Source organism: Mustela nigripes, chromosome 9 (genome assembly GCF_022355385.1).
Source record: "Mustela nigripes isolate SB6536 chromosome 9, MUSNIG.SB6536, whole genome shotgun sequence".
In the NCBI taxonomy this organism is placed as follows: Eukaryota; Metazoa; Chordata; class Mammalia; order Carnivora; family Mustelidae; genus Mustela; species Mustela nigripes.
In genome coordinates, this window is record NC_081565.1 from 49,319,232 (window position 1) to 49,336,977 (window position 17,746).

General features: G+C 45.3%; 1 protein-coding gene across 6 annotated transcripts in view; it reads left to right on the forward strand.

The window, feature by feature from the left end:
- The first annotated feature begins 390 nt into the window (after positions 1–390).
- Positions 391–17,746, forward strand: part of PLIN2 (perilipin 2) — a 17,675-nt gene continuing 319 nt past the window's right edge. Inside the window, exons 1-9 of one of the 6 annotated variants that reach the window (XM_059411581.1) lie at positions 391–497; positions 1,631–1,683; positions 1,768–1,963; positions 3,945–4,027; positions 4,814–5,099; positions 5,914–6,095; positions 7,136–7,270; positions 8,157–8,447; positions 17,485–17,592. In XM_059411581.1, coding sequence (XP_059267564.1) covers positions 1,654–1,683; positions 1,768–1,963; positions 3,945–4,027; positions 4,814–5,099; positions 5,914–6,095; positions 7,136–7,270; positions 8,157–8,447; positions 17,485–17,592 — 1,311 coding nt within the window. In that variant the 5' untranslated portion in view covers positions 391–497; positions 1,631–1,653. Of the gene's footprint in view, positions 502–1,630; positions 1,684–1,767; positions 1,964–3,944; positions 4,028–4,813; positions 5,100–5,913; positions 6,096–7,135; positions 7,271–8,156; positions 8,869–17,484; positions 17,593–17,746 lie in introns of those variants that run through there. The other 5 variants (XM_059411584.1, XM_059411583.1, XM_059411582.1 and 2 more) reach the window with 5 other exon arrangements.

Consider the following 17,746-nt stretch of genomic DNA (forward strand, 5'->3'; position numbering starts at 1 on the left):
CTCAGAGAAAAAGGAGGGGGCCAACCGACGGTATTTCAAGGCCCTTTTTGGAAACTGCGACTCAGCTTTAAATGAGAAATACATTTGAAAAACTGACTTTAAAAACACAGAACCATAAAACAGTCTCCACGGGTCCGTCTTCGGGTTAGAATTTCACCAAACTTCAGAAGTGATTTACTTGCTAAAAATAAGCCTAGGAGCCAGGGTTTGCGTTTTTTAAAGAGCGTCCTATTTTGAGGACTGACGGGAATCAACAGGTTACTGCCCATTGGGGCGCGCGACTCCGCCGCCACCAGCCTCCCCGCCCCCCCTCCCCCAGCAGGGCGCCCACTCCGGGCGGGGCCTGGGGCAGTTCCGCGTCCTGGGCCGCGGATCACGTGCGGCTGAGGCGCGGAGGGGCGGGGCGGGTGGGTATAATACAGGCCGGTCGCCAGCGCCCCCACTTCGCACGCCGCGCGGGACTCGCAGGGTCGTGAGCTCTCCGCTGCAGTGGGTCGGTAGGTGCGCGCACCCCGTTCCGTGCGCCGCGCACTGGCGCGGGGACCCCGCGGGGCTGTAGGCTGGGACGGGGTGCGGTGGTCCCGGAGCCAGCCCGCCTCGCCGCCTCGGGGCGGTTTCCGGGTCGGGGTCGGGAAGGGGCGGTCTCCTGGGCCTGCGTTTTCCCTCTTGGCTTTTGTCCTTCGAGTCTCTTCGCTCGCAGCTGCAGTGCGGGTGTAGCTTCTGGGCTTGGTCGCGGGGTAACGGTTTCCATTTGTCCCGCAAGTCCGTTACAGAAAAGGAAATGGGCTAGCAGATCTGCTTCAGCAGAATTTCTTTAGGTAGTAGCGATAGCGAGGCTGTGGGCACTGGCGCCTGACTTGCGCCCTAAGAAGGGCTCTTACTCATTTCCTGTAGCGCTGGGACCCTCGGCGCGGGCGGAGCGTGAACTGTCTAGCTTTGACCGGGCGGCGGGCCCGGGCTGTGCAGGTTTTTTCCCCACTCCGCTGCTTAGCAGTGAGGCGGTTTCATGTGGGTGTATACGGGTCACTGGAGGCACAGTTTACGTGGAGGAGCCTCCTGGAGTGTTTCTTCAGAACTCTCGTGCTTAGTTTCTCCTAGACTAAATGCAGTCTTTCCCAAGGAAGGAATAAATCCCCCCAGAGCCTTGATAGTTTTGACCGCCAAAGATGTCTTGTACTTGAAAGCTCTCTTTTTAAGTAATGTATGCACCCAGCGTGGGGCTTGAACTCACAACCTCCAGATCAAGAGTCACCCGCTCTACTCACTGAGTCCCCCAGGCACCCCTCTCTCTGGTTTTAATACGGGGTTTAACTTGGTTCCAATGTGTTTGTGAACAGATGATTCTCTTCGAAAGGCATTTCTAGTATCCTGGTGAATAAACAAGACCAACATATCAACGGTGCAGGGTCTTTGCTTTTATTCCCTGCAGATCCTCTCTTCTCTTGGAACTTTACACATAATGTCTGAAAGCGGGTTTGCCCAGGGGGAGAGCTGAGAGCTAGAGAGTGGGGAGAAGTGCAGAAGACAACCTCAGCTTGAATTTTTATCTCTTCTTGAGATTCGCTTTTACTTGGGAATGAATTTGAGAGATTCTTGTCCTGGTGTCCTGAAAGCAGTGTCTTTCCCACAGATCCTGTTTCTCTGAGAAGAAAAATGGCATCTGTTGCAGTTGATACACAACCGGTATGAATTTTAAATAGTGTCCTGATCCCTTTCCCTCCCCCGGGTGTTTTGAAGGCATTAACACGTCCCTCCACTTGGTTGCAGAATGTGGTGACTCGGGTAGTCAACCTACCCTTGGTGAGCTCCACGTATGACCTTGTCTCCTCGGCTTATATCAGTACAAAGGATCAGTATCCGTGCTTGAAGTCTGTGTGCGAGATGGCAGAGAAGGGTGTGAAGACCATCACTTCCGTGGCTGTGACGAGTGCTTTGCCCTTCATCCAGAAGCTGGAACCACAAAGTGAGTTCTGATTTTCTTCCTTCAAGATTCAGTCCCAAGGGAGGGGCGTCTGGGTGGCTCAGTGGATTAAAGCCTCTGTCTTTGGCTCAGGTCATGATCTCAGGGTCCTGGGATCGAGCCCCAGATCAGGCTCTCTGCTCAGCAGGGAGCCTGCTTCTCTTTTCTCTCTGCCTACTTGCGATCTCTGTCTGTCAAATAAATAAATAAAATCTTAAAAAAAAAAAAAATTCAGTCCCAAGGGATGGGGAGGGGTGAGCCTGGAACTGGCTGGAATATGTGAATGCCAGCCTTAACACTCATAGCACACACAGGCAAGGTCAGGGAATACTTCGCCTTTACCCAGGCACTAGCTGCCTTTCCTTAGAAACTGCCACATGGCCCTCATTGTTCTGGAAGACCTGCCTCATAACAATAGACCATCAGGAGAGCGAAACAGTTACCTAGAGATGCCTCTGTACTGACAGCTGAGATCACAAGAGGAGCTAGTGGGTGAACTGAAATAAAGGACTTCATGAACTATTTTAAAAAGTAATATCTTTCAGGGATGCCTGGGTGGCTCAGTTGGTTGGATGACTGCCTTCGGCTCAGGTCATGATCCCGGAGTCCCAGGATCGAATCCCACATCGGGCTCACAGCTCCATGGGGAGTCTGCTTCTCCCTCTGACCTTCTCCTCGCTCATGGTCTCTGACTGTCTCTCTCTCAAATAAATAAATAAAATCTTTAAAAAAAAGTAATATCTTTCAGCTGCAATTAACATAAGCAATTCACCCACTTGAAGTATACAATGAAGTGTTTTTTTATTTTATTCATAGAGGTGTGTAAGTATCTTTGCAATCGATTTTAGAACCTTTCCCATCACTTAAAGGAAGCTCATACCAGTTTCTGTTTAGGATGATGAAAAAGTTCTGGAAATAATAGGGTGATAATTACACGTATTGTGAATGAACTTAATGACAACAAATTACGTATTCTGTATACCTAGGAGTGGGACTGCTGAGTCCTCTAATACTGTGTAAAGCTTTTGAGGAACTACCAGACTGTTGTGCAAAGCCCCTGCTCCATTTTACAGTCTACCCAGTAGTGTATGAAGGGTCCATTCTAACCGCCCTTTTTTTAAAGGTTATTTATTTATTTATTTGACAGATAATCACAAGTAGGCAGAGAGGCAGAGAGAGAGGAGGAAGCAGGTTTTCTGCTGAGCAGAGAGCCCAGTGGGGGGCTCGATCCCAGATCCCTTGGATCATGACCTGAGCCGAAGGCAGAGGCTTTAAACCACTGAGCCACCCAGGTGCCCCTATTACCAGCTTTTTAAAAAAATTTCTTTTTGAGATTATTTTTTTAACTGCTTGAGTAAAGGTTTAAATCATTCTTCTAAATGGTTGGATCATGGACTTTTGGGACTATAAGGAAGCTTTAGAGCCTGGTTTTCCAAACTCTGCTCCTTCGCAGATGAACTTACTAGTGCATGGGTCATTACTGGAAGGGAAGCTTAGATTTAAAACTGGGCCTTGCTGGCCAGATCCAGGGTGTGCTGTTTGCATACTGTTGGCTGGTGACAAACCGGAATATGCCGCCACTTTTGGAAAGTGTAAGTGGGAATTAAAATGGAATGGGAATGCTCATTTTGGGAATTTCAGTTACTTCACTCCTGGAATGATGGTTCCGGTGAAGCCTGGCTTCCCTTGGCATTAACTAATCCTTAGATACCAGTTGATGAGGAAGAAGCTTCTTAGCCGGCTTCTTAACCTGGCATGCTGCTGCCTCTGCCTGCTGCTTCCTTCCACCCCCGTATTTCCCTGTCTGTAGAAAAGAGTTGGCAGCAGCCTGCTGTTGATCTAGACACTAGGCAGTGCATCGATAGTAAATGAGGATCAACAGTTTTGCCATTTTTTAATAATAAGGCCCAAGTTTCAAGGTACACTGTAGTATTTATTCATTCTTAACTGCACTTAACGTTTTCCCCATTTGCAATTCTTCTAGTTGCGGTTGCCAACACCTATGCGTGTAAGGGGCTAGACCGGATTGAGGAGAAACTGCCTATTCTGAATCAGCCAACAAACCAGGTGAGCTTGGTGGGGAGTACTGAGGCTTGCTGCCTCGTATGTCTTCATCTCCGTGTTCTGTCTGTTGAGCGCAGGCTGTGCGTATCATAAACAAAAGATACTCTCTTCTGAATGTGTTTTTGAAAGGCCACTCCCTTCCTTGCTGAATTACTGTCAGGTTACCGCTAAGAAGCAGAGATGAGCTAGCCACTTTTGGACTAGAATGCTTTTAGTTTGATCTTTATTTGTGGTTTTGCCTCTGGATGGTACTGCTCTCACAAGAAACTGGTCCCCATATGGTGTTAGATAAATGCGGGTGTGGTGTTCAGAACCTTTTCTTACTTGGTATCCAGTAGGATGGAGAATGACTGCTCTGCCCCTGTGTGGGCCTCCTGGGGCCCTGTGCATCAGGCCAGGTGGGCACGTGCCGTACCTCTCCGTCTGCCCACAGCCATGCGTGAGCTGCTTTCCCTATAAGTATGTCAACATGGAAAGTGCCCTTTCTTCTCTGTAGTACTCTTTGTGCCTTAGAACACATTCATCGAGTTTAAAAAAATACTTTGTGACAAATTTTACATCATTTTACCTCAATAGCTCCTCCAGCAACCCTTGAATGGTGGCAGTGGCAGGTAGGGGAGATAGAGCTGATGAGGAAATGGAGGCTTAACCAACTCTAAGTGACTTGCCTCACACCTAATGCTGGAAGTGAAAGGGCCAGATTCCTCCTTCAGCATTTCAGTGAGGCTGCGTAGTTGGTGTTTATGGCTGTGCTGCTCCTCAGCCCAGTGGTGTGTTCTCTATTTATAGGTGGTTGCCAGTGCCCGGGGCGCTGTAACGGGGGCAAAAGATGCTGTGACAACTACGGTGACAGGGGCCAAGGATTCCATGGCCAGCACTGTCACCGCGGTGATAGACAAGACCAAAGGAGCAGTGACGGGCAGTGTGGAGAAGACCAAGTCTGTGGTCAGTGGCAGCATTAACACAGTCTTGGGAAGTCGGATGATGCATCTGGTGAACAATGGAGTAGAGAATGCGCTCACCAAATCTGAGTTGCTGGTGGACCAGTACCTCCCTCTCACGGAGAAAGAACTAGGTAATTGGTTAGGGCGCCTGGGTGGCTCAGTTGGTTAAGCGTCTGTCTTCGGCTCAGGTCATGATCTCGGGGTCCTGGGACCCTGCATCGGGTTCTCTGCTCAGTGACAAGTCTGCTCCCTCTGCCTCTGATCTGTCACTTTTGCTCTCTTAAATAAGTAAGATTTTTTTTTTTGTAAAGAACTAGGTAATTGGATTTTTGTCTTGAACTAATGGTTTATATCTTAAAAGCAGTCTTTTAAAACGGCTCCATTGAGATCTGCTTCATATGCCATAGAAGTCACCTGTGTGAGTCTGAGTTAGAGTGCCCAGCCATCACCACAGCCCAGTGGTGCCGCATTTTTGTCATGCCAGAAGACCCTTTTTGCCTGTTTGTAGTCCCATCTCTCTTTTCTTTCCCAGGCAAACGATAAGGTGTGTCTGTAGACTTTTCTCCTAAAGTAGGCTTAAGTTTCACGTTGAATACCACATAGTAAGTTTGGAAACTCTGGAGAGAAATTACCCTAGAGAAATTTTCTGTAAGTGGATTGTCTTTAATGGTCTGCTTTATACAATCGTTACGCATTCAGTGCCAAATACGATGTTGTCCGAGAAGCTGACTCGAATGGATTGAGATGTGTTAGATGAAAATGCAGGATGCAGTGATAACTGTTGGGTAGTTAAGCCCAGCAGCAGGCAGGAGCTGTCTTGGGGAAATAAGAGCGTAATTCCTAGGTGGGTGGGTAGAATGGACCAGGTAAGATCCAGATTAGAGGCCAGGCCTCATCACTAGCTGTGACCCCTTATGCCCCCCCCCCCTTTTATTCTGATTTCAGAAGAAGAAGCAAAAAAAGTTGAAGGGTTTGATAAAGTACAGAAGCCAAGTTACTATGTACGATTGGGATCCCTGTCTACCAAGCTCCGGTCACGTGCCTACCAGCAGGCGCTCAGCAGGGTTCAAGAAGCCAAGCAAAAAAGCCAAGAGACCATTTCTCAGCTCCATTCCACTGTGAATCTGGTGAGTAAGATATCATTTAAAGGTAGCCAAGGTGAGTTGAGTTATTTCAACAAATGAGAGTAGATGCAGTCATGAAATCTAAGAATTTTAATCTTAATGAAAAATCCAAGAGTAAAATGGGCAAAGAGGATACTCACAGAAAAGCAGGTATAGATAGCTGAACTCTAGGAAGCAATGTTCTCTTGGCCTCTCACACTGGCAAAGCTTGACGCTGTGGGTAATGAAGTAGGGAACGGAAGGAGTTATGCGTGTACTCGTGTACTTCTGGGGGATATAGGGACTGTCTGGGTAAGTACATCTATGCCTTGAGCAGTTTCATTTTTGGAAGTGTATCCTGTAGATACTTGCAGTAGTTTCGAGTTGCAAAAACTTATAAGCAAGGCCTGTCAAGTTATAGGAAACTAGGGCGCCTGGGTGGCTCAGTGGGTTAAGCCGCTGCCTTCGGCTCAGGTCGTGATCTCAGGGTCCTGGGATCGAGTCCCGCATCGGGCTTTCTGCTCAGCAGGGAGTCTGCTTCCCTCTCTCTCTCTCTGCCTGCCTCTCAGTCTACTTGTGATTTCTCTCTGTCAAATAAATAAATAAAATCTTTAAAAAAAAAAAAAAAAAGTTATAGGAAACTAAATTGCTACATCATAAAGGAGCTATTGTGTAGCCTTTGAAAGTTGCCAAATTATAGAATCATATGTCCTGCCGTTTCTTGGAAGGGGAAAGAGGTAGCTGGCAACAGGGAAGTGGAGGTTTTAATTCCTTTTCCTTCAGTGATTTTATCTTCTGTGAATATATGTACTAAATTTGAGTTGCTTTCCGTCTGCTAAACTGGAGATAAATTGGAGACTGTGGTTTAGTAGTGAAACAGGCAGTAAAGAACTAGGATTACCTGGCTGATTTACAAAAAAAAACAGTAAAATTAATAGCAGGGATCTCTCCTTAAACTCTCATGGAAATTTTTTTATATTACCTGATTGATACCATAGACCCGAGAACAACAGGCTAACCTGAATGACTGGTTTGTTCCTTCGTGTTATTTCAATGCGTTCTAGATTGAATTTGCCAGGAAGAATGTGCATAGTGCCAACCAGAAAATTCAAGGTGCTCAGGATAAGTTCTATCTCTCTTGGGTGGAGTGGAAGAGAAGCATTGGCTATGATGATACAGATGAGTCCCACTGTGCTGAGGTAAGACATCTCCCCTGCAGTTTCTGAGGATGTTCTTACTCAATTTTTCATTCTCATTTTCCCATCATTCTCAGAAGATCCTGTCAGAAGTTTGAACATGACTATGTACCTAGGTTAAGTAACAAAAGACTAAAATGTGCAGTAACTTGAATAATCTACAGACACATATATTACCCATAACAGAAAGTAGTATTTCTGTGGGAAACATGGGCCTCCCCCTCCTACTGGGTACAGACCAGACTAGTGGGGGATACAAATATTTGTACTGCTTTTGATGACACAAACAAGATGCTAGTGAACACAGATGAAAGGAGCCTAACTCAGCCTTAGAGTAAGGATGGGTGAGTCAGGGCTTGCTGGAAGAGCTCCGTGCTAAGCTGGGATCTCCTGGGTGCATAAACTAGGTAAAAGGGCACTAATGTTCCGGATGTAGCAGTAGCACACTGTGGTCCTAGGAGGTGGTTCTTTGGGTTGCAGCAGCTTGTATGCATATCTCTGAAAAGTGCAGAACACTGCTCTACTCAGGGATCTTATGTGGGCTTTTAAAAGTCAAAGTATTGGGCACATGGGTGGCTCACTGGGTTAAGCCCTCTGCCTTCGGCTCAGGTCATGACCTCAGGGTCCTGGGGTCAAGTTCTGCATCGGCTCTCTGCTCAGTGGGGAACCTGCTTCCTCCTCTCTCTCTCTGCCTGCCTCTCTGCTTGCTTCTGATCTCTGTCAAATAAATAAATATACTCTTAAAAAATAAATAAGTATCTTTAAAAAAATAAAAAAAGTCAAAGAATCCACGTATATGTGGACACAAAACCCGTTTACTGTAATTGAACTGATGGATTAAATAGCATTGTTGGAGCCCCTGCTGATTTGTCAACTGTTGTATTTTCAGCACATTGAGTCACGGACTCTGGCTATTGCCCGCAGCCTGACGCAGCAGCTCCAGACCACGTGCCACACCCTGCTGTCCAGTGTCCAGGGGTTACCACAGAACATCCAAGACCAGGCCAGTCACCTGGGGGTCATGGCTGGTGATATCTACTCAGGCTTCCGCAGTGCTGCCTCTTTTAAGGAAGTGTCTGACAGCCTCCTCACTTCCAGCAAGGGGCAGCTGCAGAAAATGAAGGAGTCTTTAGATGACGTGATGGATTATCTTGTTAACAACACACCTCTCAACTGGCTGGTAGGTCCCTTTTATCCTCAGCTGACCGAGTCTCAGAGTGCTCAGGACCGAGGTGCACCGAAGGACATGAGTAGTCAGGAGGCCCAGCAGCCTCAGCACAGAGCAGCTTAGAGCTGTCCTTGTCACCAGGACGGGTGCAGCCTGCCAGAGACTTGATGTTGCCATTAACCTGCTAGACACCTTTGAGTTGGGGAAGCATTTAGCTAGAGAAAAGGTCCTCAGTTGTAATCACTTCTAACTGGAGTCAGAGCCTTAAAATGTTTGGCATTAGATGAGTTCTGTTGTTTACCTGGCTGGTAAGAAAAGAAGGCTAGGTTGGTCAGAGTCTCTCCAGGACTCCCAGAAAGTTTCCATGAATTTATGGTCTCATTCATTGTTACCATTTTTGCTGTTTGTATTGAATAAAAGTACCTTCCCCTGGGCTGTGCTGTGGGCTAGTGTCTGCTTTATGGTCTGATCTGAATAGGCTGCTTCTCACTGGTTTGTCTCACAAAACATGCCTGTACAATCTTTCCTCCCCCCCCCCCCCCCATGAAGGAAGGCGCCCTATGTATTCAATAAAATTCACTGCAGAACAGATCAATTTTATGTTGTGTGTTCCATGTGCTTTTGTGTGTTGCTTTCCTAGAGCTGCTTGGCCTGCATGACCAGGTTATTAACACACATACATTAGTTCCAGTCAGCCCCCCAAGGAATTGGCTAGCGCAGTAACATTGGAAGGCTAGTGCTGGGAATCGAGTCTTTGGTAGCAGATTGTTTTAAGATTTCATTTATTTAGATTTCCTTCATTCATTGGACCAAGAGAGGGAGGGAGAGCAAGCACAAGCAGGAGGAGCAGCAGGGAGAGGGAGAAGCAGGCTCCCTGCTGAGGAAGGCGGAATGGCTTGATCTCAAGAGAAGGGATCACCAACAGAGCTGAAAGGCGGACGCTCACCCAGGCTCCTGATGATAGGTTTTCAACAAAATAAAGCTAATGTGTATACAAGAATTTTTACGAGGGGACAATTACTGCCTTTATCTCCCCACATTTTTTTTTTTTAAACTTGAAGGATTTTACTTGAGAGAGAGCAGACTCCGCACTGAGCAGGGAGCCAGCCTCAGGACTAAGTCCTGGGACCCTGACCTGAGCCAAAGGTAGACGGTTAACTGACTGAGCTATCCAGGCGCCCTATTTATCTCCCCATTTACTCAACCTTGGGAGAGGGGTTTTTAAGCCAGTACAAGGCTGCTCATTGCTGCCTGCCCTGCTGGAAAGGAATCAAAAGTTGAAAGGAAGTGAGTGAGTGACACTATATGAAGGCAGGCATTTTTTGCTAAAGGGCTGTTAAAAACTGTGAGCCCTGAACTATGATGACTGGTCAGTGTCATTCTCAGCAGGCCTGGAATTGGCTGTGTCCTCATTTTGGGAGAAAGTCACTCACTAGTTGGTGAGATACTGTTGGAAGACCAGATGGGAATAGTCAGACTTTAGACCCTCAGCAGGAAAGCTGCTTACTTCCTAGGTGTTCAGACTTGGAGCCCCTCGATATTGGTCAGTTGGGAGGGAATCTCACGAATCTCCTTAACAACAAAGCTGCAGTATGCTGAACTGTTAGAGAAATAGTTTGCAAATGGTGAAACACAGCAACGTGCTTCTGTGTGTTCCCGCTACAATAAGGTTAGCAAGGCTGCTCTTCAGAACTGAAGTCTTAGGATTTGTCTCCCTTTTCTACCCTGGCTCCCCCGTTCTCCCCAAGAAAACAAGGAGGCAGCATATAACTACATGCACCTTTGATGTAAGACCCATCAAAGCTTACAAAAGTTACAAAAGCTTACAAAGTTACAAAAGAATTTTCCCCTTGAGGTAACTCCAGGAATCAAATGTATTGGAAGAGAGGGACTCCCTTAGAGGCTTCTTGAAGTTGAGAGGCGACTTTGTTTCCAGGAAGGTGGTGAAAGTTCCAGGACTTTGTTTCAAGGCCACGGTTCATGGGCTTCCAGAATGGAATCTGTCCATCCACACGCCCATCTGTCCCCAGTAACTGGCATTTTCTAGAGCAACTGTCTACCAAACACTTCTTTTACTAGGACTTACAGGGTTTTTGCTTTGTTTTGTTTTTTGTTTTTTTTCATAATCCAAGTGGACCATGACCTTGCCCCTCTGCCTCAAAACTCCAAGGCTCCTATCTTGTGGTTTATTCTAAATGGTTGAAAATTACATGCCCTAGACTACACATACTTTCTTAATCCTGTTTCCCCATCATAAAAGTTGTAGTGCCAACTGAATTGCTATCGAAATTGGGACTGTTCTCAAACCTTTATGAGGCAGACAATGTAAAGACTATTCTTAGCTTCCAGAGGAACACCACTAGCCCTCATTTTTTGCCACGTGCTCTGTACGCTTGTAGTTCTGTCTGTCCTTGGGTCGTAAGTCTGTGCCTATGTGCATTCCATTCTGTTGTCAACATGTCTCAAATCGTGATCTGGCTTCTTAGAGCTTTCTTGTTGCATAAATGGGCAGTTTTGGTTTAACAGACTTTTCCCCAAGGAGGACAGTTCTTGGGAGGAAAAGCTGAGTAAGCACAGTAATTGGAAGGTTTAAACATTTGGCTGCATGAAGGCTGGCATGGCATGCTTGAGTGTTCAAAGATGTTTTCTCCTTTGCGTGTAATAAGACAGACTGCTTAGTTCTGGGTAAAGATCAAAGGAACATGGCATACTAGCCATTAATTCCTTAGACTTAGCTTTCTCATCTGTAATGTAGAATTACTGATGCTCTCACAGAGGAAAGTGAAATGTTTGGGGATGGGGAATCATTTTCTGTTCTGCACTAGAAGCATGGGGACACCACCTGTGGCGCAGTGACATACAGTGTCTTTACCTTGCTAGTCCAGTGTAAGCACATATTACCAGGTGATTAGGGAGATATGTCCACTTTGATAAGGCATTACAGATACTAAAGAGCTAATGAAGTAAAAAGGGAAAAACTGAAATTTGGTCTATTTGAGCTTTTCCTTTTTTAAAGATTCACTTATTTGAGATAGCAGGGGACACAGGGAGAGTGAGAAGCAGGCACCCTACTGAGCAAGGGGTCTGAGGGGGGGTTTGATCCCTAGGACCCTGGGATCATGAACTGAGCCTTAAGGCAGATGTTTAACCAACTGAGCGACCTGGGGGTCGCTAGAGCTATTCCTTTCAGAAAACCATTTAGCTCATGGAGGTGGCTGGTGAGGGAGGGAGGAATACAAAGCAGGATAGATACTTGTGCATAAATTTTTCAAGAAATGAAGTGTAAATGATGCCTGGGAGAGTAGATGTGGGGGTATGGCATGGAGGGTCCTTTGCCAGTCTGGTCTCCTGGGCTCTTACGGAGTTGGGACTGGGTGAGCTCCAGGAATGACCTCACACTGAGGTCTGCATGGATGATGGTCTAGTGAGGTGTAGATAGCTGCATTTTTCTATATTTATAGTTGCATTAAAAAATTATTTAATTCACTGTTTGAGTTTGTAATAGAAGGCATGAACTGTGATGAGAATGGAAAGACCAGAAACATCCCCCAAAAGGTATTTATCGTCTTAGGGGAAGCTTGTTGATGACTGTTCAAGTAATACCTGGGGTAGAACACTACTTGTCCCTCCCTCTGGCCCCAATCTGCTAATTGAAAAATTCCCTACCTTTTTTTTTTTTTTTTAAGATTTTTTATTTATTTGACAGACAGAGATCACAAGTAGGCAGAGAGGCAGGCAGAGAGAGAGGGAGGAGGAAGCAGGCTCCCTGCTGAGCAGAGAGCCCATCGCGGGGCTGGATCCCAAGATCCTGGGATCATGACTCGAGCCGAAGGCAGAGGCTTTAACCCACTGAGCCACCCAGGCGCCCCTCCCTACCTTTACTATTAAAAAATTAACCTGCAGAATATCAAAGCAGTACAGGAATGGCAGGGCAACAATTTGGGTTTTAAGTTTTATTGGCCAAAGCAAAAGAGAATGCTAACTTAGGGGATATTTCCTGCTGGGGGTGGTGGGGGAGTTTTGATGTCTTCTAGAACTTAAAGTGAGGAAAGTAGGGAACAGTGTTGTTAACTGACACTTTACAAAAGTAATGAAGAGACTAACTGGTATTTCCATGTAGATAATGATGGAGAAACAGTTACATTCTGCTTTCATTTCTGTTGGGTGTATGCGTGAGAGTGGCATTGGGAGGGGGTCATGTAGTCACTGTGTCTAACTGAACTGCCAGACTGTTCACACTGTTTGCTGCATCTTACGTGCCTGCCAGCAAGCTATGGGGGTTCCGACTTCTCCACACTTTCACCAACACTTGGTGAAGCCAACGGCTTAAAGCAAACTTAGCATTGGGCACCTGGGTGGCTCAGCTGGTTGAGCGACTGCCTTTGGCTCAGGTTGTGATCCCAGATCGATTCCAGCATCAAGTTCCACACTGGACTCCCACCTCTATGGGGAGTCTGCTTCTCTCTCTGACCTTCTCCCCTCTCATGCTCTCTTGCTCTCTTTCTCAAATAAATAAAATTAAAAAAAAAACTTAGCATTATAAAGAGTAGATGTTTTGTTTACGCTGGCTGGAGCACAGGAAAACTGGAGCACAGGAATAACATCATCAGGGAGCATTCTCCTGTCCTCTCTCTATGCCAGGGATTATCAACTGTAAAGATTGATAAAATGCAGATTCCTGGGTTCCACATCTAGAGATTCTGTTTACTAGGTCTTGGTGATAGTACCAGGCACCTGCACTTTTTAAAATCATCCCTTCAAAAAAATAAGTTAGGGGCACCTGGGTGGCTCAGTGGGTTAAGCCGCTGCCTTTGGCTCAGGTCATGATCTCAGGGTCCTGGGATCGAGCCCACATCAGACACTCTGCTCAGCAGGGAGCCTGCTTCTTCCTCTCTCTGCCTGCCTCTCTGCCTGCTTGTGATCTCTGTCTGTCAAATAAATAAATAAAATCTTAAAAAAAATAATTAAAAAAACCAATCTAAAAGCATCCCTTAAAAAAAAAAAGAGCATCATCTCTAGTGATTTCTGCTGCAGTTGACCTATGGACTACTCTCTGGGAAGCAAAGGAAAGAGGAAACAAATTAATTTTTTAAAAAGATTTTTAAATTTATTTGACAGAGATCACAAGCAGATAGAGAGGCAGGCGGAGGTGGGGGTGGGGAAGCAAACTCCCTGCTGAGCAGAGAGCCCAATGTGGGGCTCAGTCCCAGGGATCACAACCTGAACTGAAGACAGAGGCCTCATCCCACTGAGTCACCCACGTGCCCCAGAAACAAATTACTTTAACCTTTGACAAAAATAGGACTAGGGTTACCTGTAGTCCTCTCCAAATAAGACCTTCAGTCTGGGTTCTGTAGTGTCCTAAGACATACTTTTGGCTTACCTGCTCAGATGAATACACAGGAGCTAACAGTGACTAGGTTCACTTTAATTTTGTTGGGATGATTTCCTACGCTGAGAGTTCTAGCCACTTCCACAAACTTAGCTAAAGAGAAATCATTGGGGTACGAGAGGGTGTTCTATAGCAGGGAAGGGGATGTGCACCTGGAGGTAGTACCCGCTGTACCACACTGTTCAAATAAAGCAGAACCAAGGCACTCCCAGCTCTCCAGCTTGCAAGCACGTCAACAGGCCACACAGGCAAATCTATTTTGAATGGTAATAGATTTAGAGAGAGAGCACATGCACAGGGTGGGGAGAGGGAGAGCTAGAATCTGTAACAGACTCCCTGCTGAGCACCAAGCGGATCCCAGGCTCCAAATCACGACCCTGAAATCGTGACTTGAGCCGAAACCAAGAGTTGGACATTTAACTGACTGAGTCACCCAAGTCCCCCAGTATTTTTATTTCTGGAACAGTCTCATCTATCCAAGGCCTCAGGCCACCAGTAGGCCACCTTTAGGCAAATAGGAAAATGGCCCCTAGTCTCCGTATGTGTAGCGCCACCTTCTGGAAAGTTGTCATAGTAAATATGGGACTCCAAGAAGTGAGATGAGAAAGGTGCCCCTCCCTAAGGTCATATGCTGAGCAACCTGCACAAAGGTACACAGAGCTGGGCGCCTGGGTGGCTCAGCTGGTTAAGCAACTGCCTTTGGCTCAGGTCATGATCCTTGAGTCGCAGGATCCAGTCCTGCATCTGGCTCCCAGCTCCATGGGGAGTCAGCTTCTCCCTCTGACCTTCTGTCCTCTCACTGTCTTTCTCTCAAATAGATGAAATCTTTAAAAAAAAAAAAAAAAAAAAGGTATACAGGGTCACAGAAATCCTAGCATGGTCATTTGGTTTCCTTGGAAAGAATGTGTTGCTAGCTTCCTGTCCTTTCAGTAATTTTGTAGTCTATCTGTTTCTGAGTTTGGCCTCTAACCCTGAGGGGTGTTCTCTGCAAGAGAATATTTACACTCCATCAGTGGTCTAGACTACACTTGTTCTTGTCAGTGAAAAATGGGTTCATTTTATAGGTGTATGAAATGATTTCTCTTGTGCCACATTTGTAAAAACCTTGTAGATTTTCACCTGAAGATGATCAGGCACAACTGTAACATTTTACTGTAAACTCACTGTGGAAACCTGATGGGACTGTGACTACCTCTTGGTTGCCCCACACTCTATTTTATTCACAGCCCCCAAGTAGGTTTTGCTGGTAGCCAGGAATTTAATGGAAATTAGACACTCTGGATCATTCTGGATTTATGGAGGAGGAATTGTATGGCTCTTCTAAAGCATCTCAGGTACTAGAGGCACATTTTAAATTATTATTATTTTTTACAGCAGCACTCTAAACTTTTCCTCTAAAATTCTGAGAGTGAGATAATCAACCTTTTGCAAAGAATTCTGCTTTAGGCCAACAATTATTTAGCCTGTAGTTGACTTTGGAGGTAGTGTGTGTGTGTGTGTGTTGGTCTTTAAGGAACTAATGAAAATAAAAGCTACTGTTTATTAGGCCCCCTTTACAAGTTAGGCTCATTCTACCTTCATTCTTCATATGCAACCAAATGAATTAGGTGTTTTCCTCATGGGAGAGGTGAGGAAACAGTTTGAAAAGATAGAAGGATGGGGTTTAGATTGATGTCTATTGATGTCAAAGGGCAAGTATTTGTTGTTGTGCTTGTTCTAGCACTCTTCTTTTTTAAAAACTTTTTTCAAAGATTTTATTTATTTGACAGAGAGACATAGCAAGAGCGGGAACACAAGCAGGCCGAGTGGAAGAGGGAGGAGTAGTCTTCCCATCGAGCAGGATCCCAGGACCCGGGGATCATGAGCTGAGCTGAAGGCAGATGCTCATTGACTGAACCACCCAGGCACCCCTCTTTTTTTTTTTTTTCTTTTATGATTTTTATTTATTACAGAGAGAGAGAGTGGACAAGCAGGGGGTGTGGCAGGGAGAGAAGCAGGCTCCCCACTGAGCAAGGAGCCTGCCTCAGGGCTCCACCCCAGGACCCTGGGTTCATGACCTGAGCCAGTTTAACTAATGGAGCCACCCAGGTGCCCTCCCCAGCACTGTCCTTTGGGAGAAAACTGCAGCTTGTCTCCTGTTTGGAGCCCAGAAAATTTCTTGGCCTGAATCTTCTTGTGTCATAGCTTCCTGTTCTCTTGTGTATTTGTTAAAAAAAAGGAAGTGATATCGGATGTTAAAAAAAATACAGTTAATATGGGGCACCTGGATGGCTCAGTTGGTTCGTGACTGCCTTTGGCTCAGGTCATGATTCCAGTCTGGGGATTGAGCCCCATATAGGGTTCCCTGCTCAGCAGGGGAGTCTGCTTCTCCCCTCCCCCCAGCTCATGCTCTCTCTCTCACTCACTCTTTTAAATAAAATCTTTAAAAAAAACCCCAAACCACATCAACACCCCCCCCCATACAATTAGTAGAGATAGTTAAGAAGAGAGCGCTAAGTCATGCATATCTTTTAACTAGTAAGGCTAAAGTTGCAATAGTTGACTTGTCTGGCTAACATTCTGAATGAGTTTGTAAGCTCATTGTTGGATTTTGTGGATGTTAGGTTGCACTGAATATTTGCAAAGTCAGCATTCATAAATAGAATGCAGTTAGATTTGGGCAAACTGAGAGCCTCGGGAACAAATGGTTTAAGTCTGTACTCAGACCAGACGTTTCTCTGAGCACCCGAGTTTGTAGGGAAAAGTACAACAAACAAGATTCCCTCTTATGGTTGGTTTTCCTTCTTCTTTTACTATTTCTTAATTGTGAAATATACACAACATCAAATTTACCATTTTAACCATTCTTAAGGGTACAATTCCATGGCATTGGGTACGTTCACCATGTTGCGCCATTGTTACTGCTTTACGTTTCTAGAACATTATCATCCCAAGCATAAATTCTGTACCTGTTAAACAATGACTCCTTTCTTTCCTCCCCCGTCTCTGCGTTTTGACGATTTTTGTTATGTTTCTGTTATGTTTTATGTTATGTTTTTTAGTTATGTTGCCTCTGGTAGGTGATTAGCCAATCTTTTTCTCTGCTGTCAAGCTTCCAGCCTTTCATAATTTATTAGACCTTACTAATTTTCTGCTTCTAATCTGCTGTTGGCTAGGAAACATCACTTAGCTTATCAAATTTGCATGTAAAGGAAGAGTTCCTAGAACTTATCCCTGAAAGCCTTTCTTCTGTGAAGTACTAGGACTTTGTGATGGCTCTTCCAACTATTAAAAGACCTTTTCCTTCCTCACTTCCTAGACATTTCCCAAAGGGTTTATATTTGTAAGTCGGACTTATGATATAAGTAGAGCATTACTGTTTTTAACAGAATAGTAAATTAATAGAAGAATAACCAGAAAGGCCTGATATTTTGTATTTTAAAAAACACTTTCATTTAGTAAGTTCCACCTAGGTAGTTTCCTTTCAAAGAGAAGTTTCCTTAGTGCTTTTATAATATGAGTGAATTGTGGGAATAAGACCATGAATACCTTGTTAGAAAGCCTGTCTACAGAGAAAGTAAGGGCCATTCACAAGCAGTTGTGTATCCAGGAATTCACCTGGACATGACTGCACATTTCGTTAGTGTTTTTTTAATATCCAAGATTCTTCTTTTTCAGGTATTTGATTTCACGGTCATAGACTTGACATCTGAGACTGATGAAATTCCAGATATCATAGCTTTGGAAGAGGAGGATGCATCAGATCACTCACATGCTAATGGTCCCACATTTCGTTAGTGTTTTTTTAATATCCAAGATTCTTCTTTTTCAGGTATTTGATTTCACGGTCATAGACTTGACATCTGAGACTGATGAAATTCCAGATATCATAGCTTTGGAAGAGGAGGATGCATCAGATCACTCACATGCTAATGGTCCC